The sequence below is a fragment of the Lycium ferocissimum genome, chromosome 6, assembly GCF_029784015.1.
Source record: "Lycium ferocissimum isolate CSIRO_LF1 chromosome 6, AGI_CSIRO_Lferr_CH_V1, whole genome shotgun sequence".
In the NCBI taxonomy this organism is placed as follows: domain Eukaryota; kingdom Viridiplantae; phylum Streptophyta; class Magnoliopsida; order Solanales; family Solanaceae; genus Lycium; species Lycium ferocissimum.
In genome coordinates, this window is record NC_081347.1 from 5699956 (window position 1) to 5721088 (window position 21133).

Consider the following 21133-nt stretch of genomic DNA (forward strand, 5'->3'; position numbering starts at 1 on the left):
GTACATTTTAATAATGGGAAACTTACGTAAATGGAGCGGCCATCTAGCTTACCACATATGGCCAATTATGTTACTACCTATACACATAGGTTGTATATGTTGTATAGGTATGTATATGTTGTGTATTGGTATGCATAGTATATGCATATTTAGTATATTTCATACACTACCTATACATTGTGTACATAATTTGTAAACTAGGTGGCCAGATGGTATATTTACAATTGTGTTTTCTACCTGTAGCAAAAGTTTTTACCTTTAATAAAACATCTTGAATTTCTCCTTCCAGATTGTCCATATGGACAATTCTCAGAGAATGTTCTTTGCCGTAGACCCTGCTTCCTAATTGACTTGAGTCTTTCCAGGCATGATCCAGGATTCTTTTTTTCTCTTTCTGTTCTTTTTTTCTCTTTCTATTGGTGCATTTCCAATTTTGCTTATGTGAAATGATTATCATCAGAAACTCAGTCAGCAATCTATTTAACAATCACTAACCTTATCTTTCACTGCCTGATAAACTTCCTCAATTGGTTCCTATAGTGTAAATACATTTACATGCATCTGAAGTTCTACATTGCTGCAACAAGATGCTAAATTTTCACTGTAAAAGTAAAACTACATAAAGATCGAGTCTTGTACCAGCAATCCAATGTCTAAAACAAAGGACATTCGTCTACTAGTCTATCAACTGGAATTTGAAGGCTTTTTTCTTTATGACCGAGAAATTAATCTGGAGCCAACACTTTGGGTTAACTGCAGGCCTTTGAAGCCTTCGTGTTGCCCCTCATGAGATGCTAAATGTAATCTACAACTGTCGGTGAAGCAGCAGCATTGGTTCCTTCTTACTAATAAGCCGGTGTATGTTTCAGTCTGACATATTGAACTTATAGCTCTACATGTAGTTCAGCTCCGAAAAGTCTACTCAGCTTTGCTGGTTTTGTAGATAGTATAAGCCAACAAGAGAGGAATTGACATGCTATAGACAGGAAAATGGATTAACGGGTTCATTGCATAAGCTTTGATAAGAGCTCGGCAGTTCTGCATCATAAAGGAACAAAATTAGCAAAAAGCAGATTGTTCAAAAGTGAACAAAAAGATGGTATTATTGTCTGCATATGCTGATCAAGGAAAGCTTAGAATTGAAACATCATCTTGCAATGCTCTAAAAGTATTAAAACACTAAATCGTAAGAAAGATAGACATCAAACAGATCACAGTTAAACTTACCAAAACATGCTTCCCACAAATTGCCAAAGACATTAATAGGAGCATTTTCCTAATCCACCGCCTATGGAGGAGTGTCAGCGTCTTATTTCTTGCATTAGTAGATGCAGATACATTACTCGTCACCAAATAATCATCTTCCTTTTTAGCAGAAAGAGCTCGAAGATGATCTTGGAATACCGCCCTCTCAGCCACCAACGCTCCAATAACAATTATAGTAGGCAACACCACAAAGTAAAGATGGGGAAAAACAACCACCAAAATATCTGGAAATCCATGAAAAGACAGCTTTGCCTTCTCGTTTAATCTCAGCACCCAACCCCGGTAAGTCATATATCCCCTTTCACCTCCTTCGGCGAAAACTTGGCCAGAAAGCCAAGGACATAATATGAGGTAAAACAAGTAAACAATTATCGAGAACCATACTAGTGGAATATTATACAACTCCGATAGAATCCATGACACACAAGTTACCAGTCCTTTATTACCGACGAAATTCTTGTAAGTATACTGCTTCTTAAAAAATACGAAGATAGCTTTTGGAAAGACGAGAATAGGAAGAGTTAACAAATAAAAGAACCATAATATTGGGTAATATAATGCCTCCCACTGACAACCCATTACTATAAACTCTTTCCAATTCCATGAAAGCTTAGCACGAAAACTGTCAACAGAGAATGGCCTTAGTTCAGTCAAAGTTGATTTACCTCCAATATCAACTGCTTCTATTTGCAACAAAAATCTATCAGGAGATGGATCTTCAAATGCTTTAAAGTTCCAGGGACATGTATAAAGGTTCCCCTCACTTTTTGTCATAGGAGTCTCCAACACCGTAACGAGTTTTCCAGGCCTTGAATCGTATATCCTAGCCACAACTGATACAACTTGAGAAGAAGAAAATACGAGAGCTCTGATACTGTTTAAGTACAAGGAATCCATCTTGCACTTGTGAAACGATCTCTCCAAAGTAAAACGAGAGTCCAAAGGAAACGTTGGCAATATAATAACATTCTTAGCTCCCAACTTAAAGTCAAAGTCAACAAAAGACATCGACCCTCTATCAATGGCCAATATCCGCATTGCTCTACTTTTCCTCCAGTCACCCATTTCCCACTCCCAGAACTCTTTAAATTCAGTAGCCTCATCTGAACAAGTTCTCGAATTATTCGGAAGTGATCCATGTCCATTTAACTGGACAAGTTTTTGATTTGACTCGTGATGCCTCTTTAAATTCTTACCAAACCTTGTATGCAGATGCCCACATAAGTAAGCTGACAAGTTATGTGTCAGAAATGTATCTTTTAGGGTTCTTCCGGAAAGTGATGCTGCAGAAAATGAAAGTGGGAAATGCCCATAAGCAATCTTGATAACAGGTTTGGCTGGTCGAGAATCTAGTACTGAGAGCTCAGAGCTTATTTCATCTAATAGTTGATCAGTGGGATGACCAAATAGATTTGTTGGGCCCCGCAGACCTAAAGACGTGACACTGTCAAACCCAACGAACCGGATACTGCGCTCACCAGTCTGTATTCATACAGCACGTGCTTTAAAGAATGATAAAAATGCAGATAGTATAAAGAATTACATAAACACACGCTAGCATCTATCCAGAAACTTAAAATTCAATATTGCTAGTGCTCAAAGAAAAGCATACATAATTATATGTTATCAGAAGGTTTTAAAACCAAACAATTTATTGGAAAGAACTTCGAAGGAAGCAAGCAACAGAACAATGAATAGCCATCATAAGAGGTCAAGGCTGATAGCAAAGTTTTATACATTAAATGGATAAACTCAAGTCACATAATGTTTCTGATGTTTGCGATTGAGTCTTAGCTGATTAATTTATAATAAAGTTCAGTGATAATTCACCCTTCATTCTGAAGGCTATGGGTGTCTAAATAATGATGGTGATAACATTAGCAATAATTAACTCGATAGTGTTTTTTCTTTTATTTTGGAATATTACATTTACTAATGGTTACAATAAGAAAAGGAGAAAATTCCAACACGCAGAATAAAAAAGATTAGAAATAAAATTGGCTCAAACTTTCAAAAATAGAATTCGTATTTTTTTTTTTTTTTTTGATTGTTAAGATTTTCCTTTATATAATTGTGATAAATACCAAATAGAATTCATAAATATTGTATACACAGAAAAAAGAGTGAGTATAGTCAAACTCTCAAAGAAGCTAACACATAAGATCTATAACAGACCTGAATAGTGGCACTATTGACCAGTCCACTTCTATTTAGCTGCCCATTAATGCTATACTTTGAGTAAAAATCAAATGAACCTCCAATGGCTGGTACACCAAAAGTATCATGATTTCCTCGGAGATCATAAAACACGTTCTTCTTCAGTCCGCTTCGTTTAATGACATCTTCCAGGACTTTCTGATATTCCAGCCACTCTTCTTCATCTTCCTTCATTGTTAGTAAATCCTTGCTCTTTCCATCTGGTGACAGTTGAACTTATCAGTCGTATACGAGCAAAGAGCATTGAAAATCCTTATACTTTCACAATTACTTTATTCAAACATGATTAGCAATCAACTAGACGGAAACCACTTTACAGTGGAAATGCATCACATCTAACAAGCATCTGAACAATTAACAGGTCACTTGAGGTCGTTTGGTTGCTAGCTAAGAAGTAAATTATTCACGTATTAGAATTAGTATAACTAATACCATATTTGGTAGCATTTTAGTTGTTATGTATAAAATTCCGCACATCAAGTACGGTGTTCTGTTACCAGTTTGCAATCCTGAATAACTAAACTAATGCTGCATGTATAAATTATGAGGAAATCTATGTATTATTTTATGCAGGAAGAAGATGGAATAACTAAAACCTGCATAACTAATCCTTACATTACTAATACCTGCATAACTCTAACCAGCAATAAAACGACCCCTCAGTGGTCAACAACATGAAGTATGACATGCGAACATCATACCTTAAACAGCAGTTCAGAAACTCTAACCAGTGGTCAATGATCTCATTTATGATTTACAAATCAAACTGAACCAACAATAATCAAAATATAGCTTTTGGTTGCCAAACTTCATCTTAAGTTCTAGAATTACCTTGTGTAATAATTTGCATAGAACTAGATATAGAGGAGATATAACAAAAATAAGCTACTTTTGCAACTACACCATAATCATGTATAATCAAAACTTAAAAAAGCAACATTTTGAAAACATTACTGCCTTGTAAAGCTGAGCATTACATAGACGCTATAGCCTGCACTAATGCTATAGTGTGAGGTCCCCTTCAACGACAAAAGAAACGTAACTATGTTTTCTACTTTATATATATATATTTTTTATTCAATCTTGTTTCTTGTTTAGTTTCCTCGGTTTTTAAATAAGGTAGCTTTACTTCACATTGATAACAATTCATCTTTTTCTCCCGGAAATTAATATTAAACATCCGCTCGAATCCCTCAACACCCTCCCCAAATCAAACCTCACCAACCTCATTTCACCCAACACTGCATGGGGGGGCTAATGTACCACAAGGTGGTTTATCCGAACGCACTTTGTTGCAAAATACTATCTATACATGCCCATTTTTTATTTTATATGTATTTATAGTAAATGTTGAATCCTATTGGCTTCTTCGTGCATTTACATCATTATATTTGAATCCTTTTAGTTTTAGTAACAATTCTAGTTCAGCCACTGCGGCCAACAGTTTCAAGAAACAAAAAGAACATTTTTTTGGGTTCCCTTTTTCCTTAATTTTCCACTAAAATGCCTCTCTAATCATTTTCCAGCATCAAAAATTAGTTTTAAAAGAAACCCATAAAACCCACCAACCACATTTTCCAACCCAACAATTTCAAGAAACAAAAAGAACACATTTTTGGTGCCCTTTTTCCTTTATTTTCCACTAAAATGCCTCCATTATCATTATCCAGCATCAAACAAGTTATTTCAACAGAACCCCACAAATCCTAACATCAAATCCATTATAATGTAAGACCAAAAAAGAAGGGATTAAATTACCAGTAAGATCACCAGTGATGAAGACCAATGAAGGATTAATCATGGAAAGAGTAGGACCCACAATTTTGGAGAAACTGTGGGCCCTCTCAGGATTATGAACACTGAAATGGAGATCAGATAACTGAACAACCCATGCCACATCATCTTCCTTCATTTCTATTACCTCTCTTTCACCTGAACTGTAATGCAATAAAATGAAGAAAAAAATGAACAGATTTAGAATACCCATATTTCTCCTTTGATTCCTCTTTTTTTCTCTGTTCCTGCTTCTTCTCCTTCTTGTTGCTCTCAGGGAGTGGACAGAGAAACGGGTCGGATCTATAGGCCCAAATAAACCGTAATTGTAATGGGCCCACTTATGGACACAATTTTGCTTATTTAATGAAAATATTCACACCTGCTTGATCTCGGCACAAGTTCTGTGATGTTTTATTTTCGGAAACGGAATTTTTACTTCGCTCAGCACAAGTTCTGTAGGAAATATGTTATGCGTCATAAGTTTAGTGGTTTTCGTATTGTGTTGAGTGTTGAAAGTTTTGCCTTGTCCGATATAACTTGTGGTTATGATACATATGTTGAAGCTAAATGTACACTTATACCAAGCGAAATCCAAACTTATGCCACACCAAATTAAATGCTGAAGGGCAAAAATTAAAGACCACAAATTTGAGGGACAAAAATTAAAGACCACCTCAAAATAGGGACATTTGTGCGAATGACCCGCCAAAAAATGATGCATAGTGTTCCTAAAAGTGTTCGGTTTTGAATTTTTGTTCCTACTTAAATGAGATTTTTAAAAATGACCTTAACTTGAAAAAATTTGCTGGGAAGCACTTATTTTGCTCATCAAGCATAAGTTCTAGCTTTTGCCTGTAAGAAAAAATTTGTGGTCAATTGAGCAGGTTCACTATCTTAAAATATCCTCAATTTCTGCCTTATAGCTAGAACTTATGCCTAATGAGTAACAAAAGTCTTGCCTCTATTGTCCATGAGACATACATTCTAGCTTTTGCCTATAAGGCACTTGCCAGGACTCAAGATTTTAATACGACGAGGCACCATTATTTTAACATAAATGACAACAAATTTTTTAATGACGACTAAGGGACAATATCGTGTCGGACCGGTCACTAATAGCGTAGCAGTAGTGAAAATACAAGTACATAGGTCAAATATGTGTAATAAATAAAATTTAACACAGTGAAGCAAATGAAAGATCTGAAAGAGCTCATTTAACGCTTATTGTTTTCCTAAAAATAGGCTCAAAAAAATAATTAAAAGTGACATTCGGGTTCGATCCGGGTGACATGTAAGGGAAGCAGTAGTTGCAACCAACGTGCCCCAAAGACACTTTTGTTTGTTAGAGTGCACAATTAAATATATACTAATTTCTCAATGTATATACATATATACATATTTTTTTTCGATTTGGGTCTGCCTCTGAGCACTTGTGGTTAATTGAGCAGGTTTACTGTCTAGAAATATTATGAACTCTTGCCTTATAGCTAAAAGCAAAAACTTTGCCTAGCATATTTTCTAAAGAGAAAGCTATTTTGTTATAAAATTTGTTAAGCAGGGCTGAAAAATCAAGATAATTTCTTTTGGAGGCTATTTGTGTACTTAACTCGTCGCTGGCCAATTCCATAAGTATGGAGAAGAGGTCATTTGCACGATTGCCCTTCAAAGGCACTGGTTTTTAATTTTTGACCCTCAAATTTTTGGTCTTTAATTTTGTCCTTCGCCGAATATCCCGAGGTTCTGGGTTTGAACTCTGACTTAATATAAAAATAAAAAAAAGAATTCGCAAGTCAGAGGTTTGTAGCAAAATTAGGCCTATTCGGGCCAAAAGTTAGACCTTAAGATAAACTTTTACTCAAAATTAAGCCTTAAGGCAAACCTATGTCTTAAAGCCTAACTTTCGCCCAAAATTAAGCCTATTTGGGCAAAAGTTAGGCCTTAAGGCAAACTTTTGTCCAAACTCTGCCTTGCAAATTTTTTTTAAATTTTTTTTAACTGAGCGGGGGTTCGAATCCGGAACCTATGAGTTTTTATGCGAAGGGAAAAATTAAAGACCAAAATTTGAGGGACAAAAATTAAAAAGACCAATGCCTTTGAAGGACGTTCCGTGCAAAAAAATGATGGAGAAGAAATGGGAAATTTGCACGATTTCCCTTCATGCGGACTAGTCTTTAATTTTTGTCCTTCGCTTAAAAAGGTGGCCGAAAGTATCTCGAGATTCTGGGTTCAAAACCCAGCAGAGTAAAAAATAATAATAATTTCGTAAGGCATAGGTTTTTATGAACTTCTGCCAGAGATGGCAGACTTTGCCTTGTAAGGCAAACTTTTAGGAATGCCTAAGGCAAAGTCTGCCACATAAAGCAGACTTTTGGCAAAAGCCTTGCCTTGCAATTTTTTATTTTGGACTGAGCGAGGGTTCGAACTTAGAACCTCGGGGTATTTTCGGCCAGCTTTTTAAGCGAAGGACAAAAATTAAAGACAAAGCAATTTGAGGGACAAAAAATTAAAGACCACCCAAAAGAAGAATAATCCACGCAAAAAAATGAGAAGAAATTGGGGCAATTGGCGCGAATGCCCCTCTTTTGGGCTGGTCTTTAGATTTTGCCCCTCAAAATGGTGGTCTTTAATTATTGCCCTTCCGAGCAAAAGCAACATAGTAAAAAGACATTATTACCCCTGACCGTTACATATAAAAACAAATATCGTTATTCTCAAATCCTTGCTTCTTTCATATCGTTAACCTGTGCCAACTTCGTTCCCAATTTTTCACATTATTCAAATCATTGTTCCAAGCCGTATTTCTCAATTGATTTTTGCAACATCCGTAAAAAGGTAATAAATCTTAATTCAACTCAATTTAACGATTTTATTGAGTTTAGATTGTTAATATTTGAAAAAATCATCTTCTACGACCTCGATTATTAAGAAAAGATGACATACAAATTTCGATTGAAAATTGCGATGATAAAAATTAATCAACAAAAATAGAATTGATTGGATTTGTTGCTTTGTTCCGATTTTAATTACTTTATACCTTAATTAAATTAGTATACAATGCTTATTTACTTGAAATTGTAATAATAATAAATTCAATTTAAATCGTGCAATGCTTATCGATTTAAACTTGAATTAAGGCAACCGTGTTGAGGCAAAAGGTCAATTTACAAAAGCGTACGATATCGTTATTTCCGCAACTTTCCGAACCAATTTCATAACAAGTATGCCGGAGAAGGCAAAATTTCTGGTTTATATAGAAGTATAAATTAGTATTGCGTCAATCCTCTAATTGCAATAATTGCAGGTGCATTTGATTTAAATTGGATGAAGGTAGAGGAGGTTTTCAATTTTTTTTATTTTTTTAAACCAAAACGCTTATTGCATTATCATCACAAAACAAAAAGTGCTCATGCCGGAGGAGGCAAAAGTTCAATTTACAAAAGAGTATATAGTATGCCGTTATCGGCAATGTTATGAACCAATTTCATAACAAGTATGCCTGGGAGAAGGCAAAATTTGGTTTATATAGAAGTATAAATTAGTCCACTTGCATCAATCCTCTAATTCAATAATCAAGTTTGCATTTGATTTAAATTGGATGAAGGTAGAGGAGGTTTTCAATTTTTTTTATTTTTTTAAACCAAAAACGCTTATTGCATTATCATCAAAGAAACAAAAAGTGCTCATGCGGAGAGGCAAAAGTTCAATTTACAAAAGAGAATAGTATGCGTTATCGGCAATGTTATGAACCAATTTCATAACAAGTATGCCGAGAAGGCAAAATTTCTCGGTTTATATAGAAGTATAAATTAGTCCGGCTTGCATCAATCCTCTAATTTGAGCATTTGATTTAAATTGGATGAAGGTAGAGGAGGTTTTCAATTTTTTTATTTTTTTAAACCAAAAACGGTTATTGCATTATCATCATCAAAACAAAAAGTGCTCATGCCTATGAGGCAAAAGTTCAATTTACAAAAGAGAATAGTATGCCGTTATCGGCAATGTTGTGAACCAATTTCATAACAAGTATGCTTGAGAAGGCAAAAGTTACCGTTTATATAGAAGTATAAATTAGTCCAACATTGGCGTCAATCCTCTAATTGCAATAATTGCGTGCATTTGATTTAAATTGGATGAAGGTAGAGGAGGTTTTCTTAGTGCATTATCATCAAGAAAACAAAAATTTGAGGCAAAAGTTAAATTTACAAAAAAAGAGTATAGGCATGCCGTTATCGGCAATGTTGTGAACAAACTTCGAACAAGTATGACGGAGAAGGCAATACTTCTATTTAGAAGCCATTAAAGTAAAATTCTACAAACCTACGTATACTTACACTTCATTACACATACATTTAAATATATATATGTCCACAAAACATAAAATCCTAACTTCATAAGTACATCGCTCTAATTTCATGTGTACCCATTCCAAATTGCCCCATCGTCAATTTGGCCAGTCGGAATAACCTCTCGCCTTACAAATCGTAATTCTCTTCGCATCATCATTTTCTCTCGTAGAGCACCATAAAGAGCCCCTCGTAAAATCTATGTCTCTTTTGATATCAAGAATTTCACGAGTAATTTGCAAATTTGCAATATTAGGATGAATTTGGTTATGAAGATGGGCATGTTCATGTGTTGCCCGTGGCCACCATTAACATGTACAATATGTTGATTTTGGTTCATTTTGTATGTGATTATATCCGATTTTCGAAGTAAAGTGTTTTTTTTTCCTTCTTCCAAAAGTTGTGTTGGTTTATATAGAAGTATAAACCAACGCAACGAAGTTGATGGATTTGATTTAAATTGGATAAAAAGAGGAGGTTTTTCGCCTTCATGAAAATATTCGTTGTAATCTCGTTGAATAATCCAGTGTAAACAAGCATTTTTTGAAGAACGGTAGGCAGAACTTGTTTACAAAATGGAGAGTATACCGTGTCCGGCATACATCATGACTTTACATGCAAAGTCCGTCGGGAAGGCGTAACTTAAATTTTCAAAACTAACAACTTAAATACATTTCATTTTGGTTTTTTCTCAAGTGAATCTTTCTTTACGCAGAAGTTTAACAAAAAAATGACACCAAGACGCATCTACGTAGCCTTCAACGGAAACGGGACGCCACCTACAATTATGTTAATCATGAAACCAAGCTAATACTTGTCAATGATGGTGTAAATTTTCAACAATTCACTCAACAGATATAGGCATACACAAGATACTCAAGAAAAAGAGACCAACATATGGTTTGACAATGGTGAGAAAACATCCAAAGGGATGCGTGTAACAAACGACATTGATCTTCACACTTGCTTGTACCTCGCTCAACAACAATGACAACTTCTAAATTCCCGTTTCATATTAGAGTTCAATTCAAATTGAAATGAGAACAACCCATTACAAGAACATCATAATGACTCTATCCTAATGACAAGGACAAACCATGAGGAAATTGACAAACAACTTTGCATTGCGAAGAAGACATGTCCGAAATTGGCTTGGATGATGTGGACATAACCTGGGATTCCACATGAAAGTGAGCGAGATAGTAACTCCTGTTCATAGACTACAATGGCAATCGCCAAACATTGAGCAAGTTGTAAACAATGACCTTTCTCATCATCCAACTTCAATGAATGTTGTATCACTTACTCCGAACATGACAGTTGAAGAGGCAGAAACACAGCCATGCAACAAAAGAAAGACACTCAAGAGGAAGAGGATACAAAATGATACACAAATTTTGACACCTAGTGCATCGATTGATCAAATAGAAGTTGGCATTTTATTCAAAGACAAAGATACCGTGAAAAAGTGCATGAATAACATTGCAATTACTCGTCATCACAAGACAAGGTAGAAAAGTCATGCACGCAACGGTATTACATCGATGTGTTGAACCAACCTCGCATTTGGCGCAAGCTCAAGGTTCGTAGGATCGAACTTTTCAAAGTAGTTAACTTTGAAAAGAGACATAGTTGTTCAATAAATTTCATCACCTCTCGACATGAGGAATGCAACTTCAAAAGTCATAGCGGAATACATTACGTACCTAGTACGCCATACACCACAAGAGATAACACCCAAATTTGTCATTGAAGAAATGAGAAGCGTATATGGCTTGCACATTGGTTACTACAAAGCATGGCGTTCCCTCCAACACGCTTATAATGTCATAAAGAGGAATAAAAATAACTACACACTTCTACCGCAATATCTTCACATGATGAAATTAAGAAATCACGGGAGTTTATTGCTAACATCAAATGGGACAATAAGTTTAAGTATGCTTTTTTCGCTTATGGAGCATCAATTGAGGGTTGGAAACACCGGCAGCACAAGAATAACGGTGGATGCAACCTTCTTGAAATCAAAATACCGCGGTGTGCTCATGATAGCGTAGCAAAAGATGGAAACAACAAGATATTTCCTCTAGCATTTGGTATTGCGACTCGAGAATAATGAATCTACGGTGGTTCTTCGTACACGTGAAAAAGGTGTTTGGCACGCAAAGACCTATCAATTCTTTCCGATCGCCACGCATCAATTAATCGCAATCAAAGAATCGTATCCAGATACCCAAAGATGGAATATGCATCTACCACATGGAGAAGAACTTGCAAAAATATTTCCCCATCCTAAGCGATCCTATCATCGTTTCTACAATGCAAAGAACTACCTATGTGCGAGTTTCGTACCTATATGTCACGTATACAACAAATCGACCCAAAAGCTGCATCACATAGAAGAAGAACCACCGTAAAGATGGGCACGTTCATTCCACACAACAAGCAGGCGTTACAACATGCTCACAACGAACAATGTCGAGACAATTTCGTATCGAGGAAAGTGCGGAGTGCCAATAATGGCATGTATTGATTACATCGAACAAGCGCAAAATTGGTTTTACCGTAGAAAATTGGATGCAACAGACCGTCCCATGACTCCGACATGTATCGAAAAGATTTCGCTTGAAAAGATAAGAGAGGCTTCACAATGAAAGTAAGTACATTTTCCCAATATACACTTCAATATTAGTTTGGTGAGCAATGCATAGTTTAATTTTAACCAAACACAAAAGTTATGCTGGATAAAGGAAGAACTATGACCCCATTTTTATACTTCGTTCGCCAAGGAAGGCAAGCATTCTTATTTTTTAACTAGCATGGAATTATGTGTAAGGCATAATTATGACACCGTTTTTATACTCACAATGAAAGTAAGTAGATTTTACCAACATACACTTCAAATCTTAGTTTTACGAGCAATGTATAGTTTAAAATCAAACAAACACAAAAGTTATGCCGACAAAGGAACAATCGTGACCCTATTTTATAAATTTGCGGCACTTCGTATGCGGAAAGGGCATAACTCTCACATAATCTCGAAAATTGCCCGAAAAAAATATCACTCATTTATATTGTCAATTTCCACTGTTAGAAAACATAACTCCCGTCAAATTTTCTTGAAAGATGAAGGATATCAATACCGAAGAATATGACTTGTAGTTTGGAGTTCCAAAAGTTACCGTGCACACATGCTACGGCGTTTATAGACAAAAGAAGTTTGCCAAAATCTACATACGTGCGGATCGGTTCAAGAAACAAGCCTCACAAGAGACATACAAAGGTGAAATACTATCGCTTGGAAATCAAGACTCATGGATTATTCCACAAAACATTATGGATATTAAAATAATGCCGCCTCGATGTTAAAATAAGACTCGGAAGAAAACAAACAAAAAGATATCGCCCAAGAAGAGAATCGACAAAGTACACGTACGTGGTAGATGCAAGTTCTTTGACACACTAGGGGCAACTCGTAACCTCCGGCCTCTCAATCCATATTCAAGACGATACAGAAGAGGAAATTGTCATCCTAACATCACACTCTTATACATGGTTTATATGAATTGATCTTATGATTCTTGACGCATAATGCGCACTCGCCCGAAAGAAATGGCAAAACTTTGGTAGTACTAAGACCGAGACTTCAAGCATCAATCACACATTTATTCTTCTCATCCATTCTTTCTTTTATTATTTTCTTTTACTAAGTTGTTATCTTCTTGTTGTTGATAATAAAAAACTATATAAGAGAAAGAGATAAATGTCCCTACATGAAATCTACAATTCTCTACCATAAAACATTGAGGAAAAAGAAAAAAAAAATCATCAAATTTAATTATCCGCTTTATAATTTATGCCTCCCGTGGTGTATAACAGCTTTTTCACGGGGAAACAAAATTGGTATCTCAAATACTACATCCTGGTAAGTTTAATAGATGTATGCCTTGGGACATAACAATATTATTCTCTTCTCGTTGTTTTCATGTTTCACATTTATGCCGGACCCGGCAGGTCTTTCGCTTACAAAATAAATAAGTATGCCGTTAGCGGCATACTTATGGGCTTTGTTGCTTATATAACATTTTAAAATCCGGAAAATTGGATAAAACATTCAAGACAATACAATTAACACTAAGTAAAATATTTCATTCATTCATAGCAAAAATTCATTCATACTAAAACAACCATTATGGCGTCTCAACTAATCCCAATAAAATGCGTTCGACCGTTCGAAAAGTTAAAAACGTTTTATCTTTATTCTTGATTTCTCGGTATGGTGGAACTTCGTTCATAAAATGAGGAACTATGCCGATTTGCAAACTCCTATTAAATAACCACCATAAATTTGGTTTTCAACAAAAAAACAAACTCTTTCCGTCACAAATAATCCCCAATAAATGCGGTCAAATAACTTCAAATGGTTTGTCTTTGTTGTTGGTTATGGCAAGTTTTCTTAACTTAAATTTTAGGAATGGGCGGAACTTCTATTTACATAATGAGAAACTATGCCGACCTAGGCAAACTTCTATTATATAACAACCATGAAGTTGTGATGGAAACGGTATAACTTGGATTTTCAACAAAATAGCGAAATTTTTATGAACGAGAAGTTGAGATTAAAAATGAACACCATCAAATTACAAAGGTGGTTAAAGTTGAAATTTATAACACAAAACAAACCGTACAATCTTATAACATTTACAAAAAACAAGGGCGCACCAAAAAAAAACAAAATTACATAGTGCAAAAATAACTAAGACAAACTATTTTTTCCTTTCTTCGCGTATCTTGCTCAACTAAAACAATCTATTTTTTTGCTTTCTTCACGGATCTTGCTCTTTTTTCACGTCATACTCACAAATACCGCATAATAAGAAAGAACCAAAACACATAAGATTGCATAAAAACAAAAATTATTAACAAGAAAACACCAAAAAACAAAGACACACATAAATTAACTTAATTCATGAAGTTATGCGAACAGCATAACTTTATGTCAGTAACCGCATAACCAGTTTCAAAAACCAATAACTTCGGACTCGGCATATGTTGCCTTGTCTTCATGAAAACACGAGTTACTAAACAAAAAAAACACCAAAAATCTTAAACTAAAGCTTATAATCGGAAAACATATAAACTATCATAAAAACCAAAAATCATAACACATACAAAGTAACTTAAATCACGAAATTATCATAGGAATAGGCATAAATGTAGTTTCAAAAAACAAAAATTTACGGAACAGCATATGCCGCCTCGCACAAACACATTCTTCACAAAAACGCATTATTAAACAAAAACAACAACAACAACATAAACAAATTTCACACAGGCAAAACTTCAAAGATTCAACGAAGAGAAAACCAAAACGCATATCAAAATCAACTAAAACATATTACGACATTCATAATACGACATTCAAAAAACCAAAATATATACATGGGCAACGAAAACTAAAGTTCAAAAAATCATACGGTACACTTTAACAAAACACTATAATTTTAAATCAAAAAAGGATCACTTAAATATAAAAAACGACGAAGACAAAGATATCAATTCAACAAACAACAATTTAACATAAAAACAAATATTGAAACGAGCAAAAGATCCAAATTCGTACCTAAATTTTGGAACGGATAAGACAGACACAAAACAAAGGAGGAGAAGAAAAAAAAAAAAGAAAAGAAAAGGGCAAATGACGAAATAGAAAGGGTTTTAATGGGGTAAGGGTAATTTCGTCAAAAAAACTTTCAATGGTAAAGCGGGGGCAAAAAATATAAATGAGGGGCAAAATATCCACCAAAAAAAGACCTTTCCGCAAAAAAATGAAGAAATTGCTCCAAACCAAAAGCCCGGTTTTGGTGTTAGGGAGCCCAAGTTTTATGAGCCCATTATTGGAGTTAGGGAGCATTCAGCTATGTAGTACGTAATTAACTTCCTTTTTCTTATCAACGTATGTATTTTTTTTTTTTCACATGGCGAATCACACTAAATAGTCAATCTTTATCAACTTTGGGAACTATCAAGGGTTCCATACAATATACTCCTATTAATTTGAAAAAAAAAAAAAAAGAGGATGTACAAATCAACTTTTTCTTTTTATTTCCTTTTTATCTCACTCTTTTAGATGGGCCATGGTGCATGTGCTCCAATTGCCACATCTAACAAAAGATTTTGGTGAAAATTAAAGCTATAGCCTAGAGCCCAACTAGGTGACTTTGCATGGCAAATAATCCAAAATAATTGTAACATAATAAAACATTATATATTATGAGTTTAAATGCAAAAATATGATCAATTACGATTCATATATATAGCCCATCCCAAATTGCTTTAGGATTTAAGTGTTATTGTAGTAGTATCACATAAAACATTATGGAGCCGAAGCTATATATATTTATATGTACAACTTTCTTTTTTGTTGTTCTTCCCCCTTTTACTGCAGTTCTAACTTCATCCTCTACTGTTAGATTTTGGTTGCATTTATTAATTTGTTGCTTGTTGAGTGCAAGAATTGGGTGAAATATATAGGAAGAAGGGTCAAACTGTTGAGGTCAAAAGAAATATAGGGTTAGAATCCCAAACAATATTGTTAATTTGATTTTCTTGAAGTTGTAATTACTAGTAGTAGAACAGTCAGTAGTATTATAATTCTATTAGTTCTAGGGTTTTGATAACATATTAATTAATTTTAGAGTATCAGAAACCAAGAAAGAGTGAAAAGAGAAAGAAACAAATGAGTATTCCCAGGCATTTGTTAGCTTACGAGATGATTTTTCTTTTTTTAAAAGTACCATAGATATATACAGAATTATAGACAGTCACACAGATACGCATGCATGGTGACACTAGACTGGCTTTATACTACTTTTCTTTTTACGTAATTTTATTTAATGTTTAATTTATTCCACGGAAGCGTAAATAATTTTTGCTCTATCAGATTAACAAAATATTTTCTACATCACACCTAATATGATAATATGAAAAAATGCCTTAATAATTTGTTATAATCGGTTAAATTGAATTGATACAGTATATCAAAAAAATAAAAATAGAATTGATATATTATTAGTTTTTTTCACTATTAATATACATAGCTTAAAATCTCTTGGTGTTCATATTATCTGCTTTTTGTTTTGTTTTCTTTTGATTTTGTAAAGCATTCTGCCCATTGGAAGTGCAAATATGAGCACAAATCCCACTCTTTCCAGCTTCCCTTCCATGCAAAACCCCTAGTTTTCACATAAATAAAGAGTTTAAGTTATATATTATTAGTGTAAGAAATTTTTACATGATCATGTTATCTTTACTTTTGTAGTAAGTTTTTTATTTTATTTTCAAGATTACAAATTTCATTTTTAGGAGGCTTATCTATAGAAATCTTTTGGATGATCGATGATATTTTTTTTACACTAACAATGTATATAACTTAAACCCTATACATCTCCCTCTGCATTTAAAAGGAAATTCCAGTGCACGAAGCATCTTACGTTCATGTAGAGTCAGAAAAAGGATGCAAATTGTAAGGAATATGTTGCAGGAATCCTACATATCTAATGTAAGTATCAGTGTTGATTTCATGGTTCGAACCTGTAACCTACAAGTTTGACTAGTACATTATTATCAATGATGACTTGATTCATGCTCCTTTCTGAATCCGGCTTCCGGCGGACATAATTACATAATTTCCGCAAATCAAAGCTAAAGCTGTAGTTCTAGATTTATGAAAGCAATTCAAGTAATAGGTACATGATATACTTCAAATTAATTAAAGTACTATCATTTTTGCTCTTGTACAGAGGCATTATATCAGTAAAAGATAAATATCTGGAGGCTGCTTTATCTTAAATCCCCACTTCATTGGGTATACCTGTAGGAAAGCATGGCATACATGAAGCAAACTTTATTTTATTTCTTTTCCTTCTTTCCAAAAGTTTAATCTTTTCGATTCCAAAAACTCTTTCGAATCGAAGATGAGGACAGACAAAGATCCTCAAAGTTAAATATTGATTTAATTTTTTGGGGAGCAGAAAAGAGCTTTTGGGAGGAGTTCAACTTTATAAATTTTAACCCTATCAAAATATCTAAAAGATAATTAGAGGTGAATTATTCATAATATGATAATAAGTGAGACTAGTAAAATGAAAATGAAACACATAACCAGCAACTACAACATGTTAATATATAGTACTAGTATATACTACAATAAGAGCAACTAAGCCTCCATCTGAAACAAGTTACTATCAGCTATATGAATCCTCAATGCTTATATTTCTTATAATACGTTAAAAAGTTTATGTTATATACACTGTCCGTGTAAAACACCAGTAGATAATATATACTGATGGTAAAAAATATTTGTACTACAACAACAACATATCCGGTGCATGTAGTCCAATAAGTGAGGTTTGAAAAGGGTAGGATGTAGGATGTTACGCAAACCTTAAGCTTACCTTTGTGGGGTAGATAGACTAAAGAAAAGAAAAGAATTTGAAGTATGATATTAAGAAAAATATGACAAAATATCAAGAGGTAAAAATATTTATATTATGAAGGTACATAAGTTAAATATGATTGGGAAAGGGATTGCTTTTGATTCATGGTTGAATAGCCTAAAAGACCGTGCAAATTGGATAGTTGCAGAAAAAAATATAGATACCGAGAAGGCACGGGTGATGCTTCTGCTAGGAATGCTCCGCCTATTTCTCCAATGTATAGTACTATAGTTTGCAAAATCCCACTTCCCATTTCCCACTGCTTTATTTGTTTTGTTTTGTTTCCTTCTTCTATTTTTCTACTCCTACCTACTGTCTCTTTTTCCTATTTTTTTTTCTGTACATGCATACATTTATGTGTGCATTGCATGAATATTAGTGTATACTTATAATTGGTCTTAATTCCCACCTTAGTTCTTGTGCTTACAACACATCATCTTTTCTGCTAATTATCCATTTGTATGCATTCATCGTTGTTCATATTCTATGATGAAATTTTGTATGCATACAATCGTTTTTTTTTTTTTTAAACTCATAAATTTCTCCCCTGCATGTATTCATTTAGATTTTAGAGGTCGTTGGTCCACGAACTAGTAAAGGGGAACGATTATATGCAATACGTGTGAGGATATAATAATGCTTTCGATCTGTCAATTATTGGTTAATTCTTAATTTAGTTCTTATGACATTAATTAAAAACATATTTATCCTTAAATTAATAGAAATGTGTATTTGTAATCACTATATGTCGAAAATATGCTATATTTGAACTATTTTAGAAATTATATTATTGTTAAATATGGAGTAACAATACATAAAAATGTATTGTTATGACGCATTATTTAGCTTTTATTGTTAAACAAATTATAAAGAACAAATGAATAAATGAAAATGATTTTGAATTGAATAAGTTGAGTTATGACGCATTATTTAGCTTAAGTTGGCCCGTTCATCTTGACCCTAGCAAAAAATGGGTGGGTTATAACCCAACTTATTATTTCTTTGATCCGTTCTAATCGTAGATATATACTCTATATAGCACTAGGTAGCCGATTTTAGATATGCTATTTAAAATTTAGTCAACTTAAAAATTATTTAAAGTTTAGTCAAATTAGCAACTTTAGACATCTGTTGTTCCTCCTCCTCCTCCTTCATACCTTCGAGTCTGAAGTTTTGAATTTTGAATTGCCAGAGCCTAATTTTACATCTCATGGCCTAAAATTTGAACTACCAAAATCGAGAATTAAGACCTTCGAGACTGAAGCAGAGATTAACTTTCGCTCGAAAGTCTGCAGTTTGAACTGCATTCAAACTTGTCTATAGTTGTTTCTTGTCATATAAGACTCGAAGAGTCAGAAGTTTGAACTACCAAAACTAAATTTTGAGACCTTCAAGTCTGAAAAAGAGATTAACTTCTGCCAATTTTAAGACCTTAAAGTCTGAAAAAAAGCTAAACTTCCGCCTATAGATATGATATTTGAACTGCATTCAAACTTGCTTGAAGTTTGCCTATTGTGAGGCAAAATTTTAAAAACTTTATAAACTTTGATTATTCTTTAAATAACGATCCTAAAATTGTCTATTTGTGCACTTTGGCTGTTATAATCAGCCTAAACGTAGTCCAACTTGCCCATTTTATATCTCATAATTTACAAGTATAATAATTAGTGATAATAACGTGCCTGGCCCCGGGTCCTACATCAGCTGAATGTCCGTGCAGGACATGCTGCTAATATTTTTATTTTTATCCGTTATTATTATTATCTGAATATGCTGCATTTGCATGGCAGTATATTGAATGGTCATAAGAAGAGGGGGCCATTTTTCTGAGCTAAAGGTTTTACCGTAGACACCAAACAAGTTGGCTTAATGTTTTCACATGGGTCATTGACAGTATATATACAGAAGATGATGATATCATCTGCTGCAAGGCTGGAGAATTTAAGTGGAGCCTGAAGAATGAAGAGAAAAAGACTGATCATCACGTACATAGCTGAGAATTAATTGACTGTACACACCTTAAGTCATTTATTGAAACAACTATTATCAGTTTATATTCTCCTCAATATGGTCATGGGGTTTGATATGGCCTATCTGAACACTCAGTATTTAGCCATGTATGCATCTGCAACATCCTTCAATTACTGACTCATTTCCCTTGTTTTCCCCGTATAAGTACCAATCCTGCCATTCTTTTTCCTTTTTGTTTTGGTGTTAGGATTAACTTGTGCGTCACATCAACTATTTTATCAGGTAATATACGGATTGGATTGGATTTGAGATGGTCAAAATAGGATGAGTTAATAAAAGTCTTACCCAAAAGTTAGTTAAAATGAGCTGAGATAATAAATGGGTGAGTGGGTTATTAACTCGTTCAAACTTGAGAGATTGGGCGGCTCATGTTTTCAGAGGCTAATTTTGCCGCTACTTATAATCAATGGTGGAACAAGGAATTTGAGTTAATGAGTTAAGAGAAATGGCAAAATTAGATATGGAAATTGGCGAGATTCTTCATCTAAGAGAAAGCAAATGAGTTCCTTTTAAATTTCCATCAGCATTGTATGTCACCATATCATATTATCATATATGATATTTCACACAATGATAATGAACCTATGTTGAGGGAATTCAATAGGTTATATATCTAAATGTTATTTTCTGACGAAAGAAAGTCAATTGAATCTCATCCTTCCCCAGAGGTAGCTACACCCCGTACCCAAAGGTGGATTTAGCTTTGTGGTACCGAGTACCAACTACCGAGTACGTTTAAACTCAGTAATTTCGATACGGAATATTAATATATATATAAAAATTTATTAAAATTACAATAAATAGTTTCATAATTTTAAAAATATAATAGATTCAATACGTTAATCTTAAAAGTTGAACCCACAAAATTTTAATCTTGAATTTGCCTATGCCTGTACCTATTGTGTACATAGATATATGATTCGTACTAGTACCACTAGACTAAACATTTCTAAGCATTATAATTAATTAATCGCACAAAAGAGTTTCATTTTTGTGATTTTT

The 21133-nt window shown here is 34.0% G+C and overlaps 1 protein-coding gene across 1 annotated transcript; it reads right to left on the reverse strand.

Annotated features, from left to right (window-relative positions):
• Positions 1 to 456: 456 nt before the first annotated feature.
• LOC132061045 (putative metallophosphoesterase At3g03305) lies at positions 457 to 5470 on the reverse strand. Its single transcript, XM_059453925.1, has 5 exons — positions 5467 to 5470; positions 5242 to 5415; positions 3442 to 3683; positions 1228 to 2748; positions 457 to 1038 (listed from the first exon to the last, which is right to left on the reverse strand). Exons 1-5 carry the CDS (start codon positions 5468 to 5470, stop codon positions 919 to 921), a joined length of 2061 nt encoding a protein of 686 aa, XP_059309908.1. The 3' UTR covers positions 457 to 918.
• Between the last annotated feature and the right edge of the window lie 15663 nt (positions 5471 to 21133).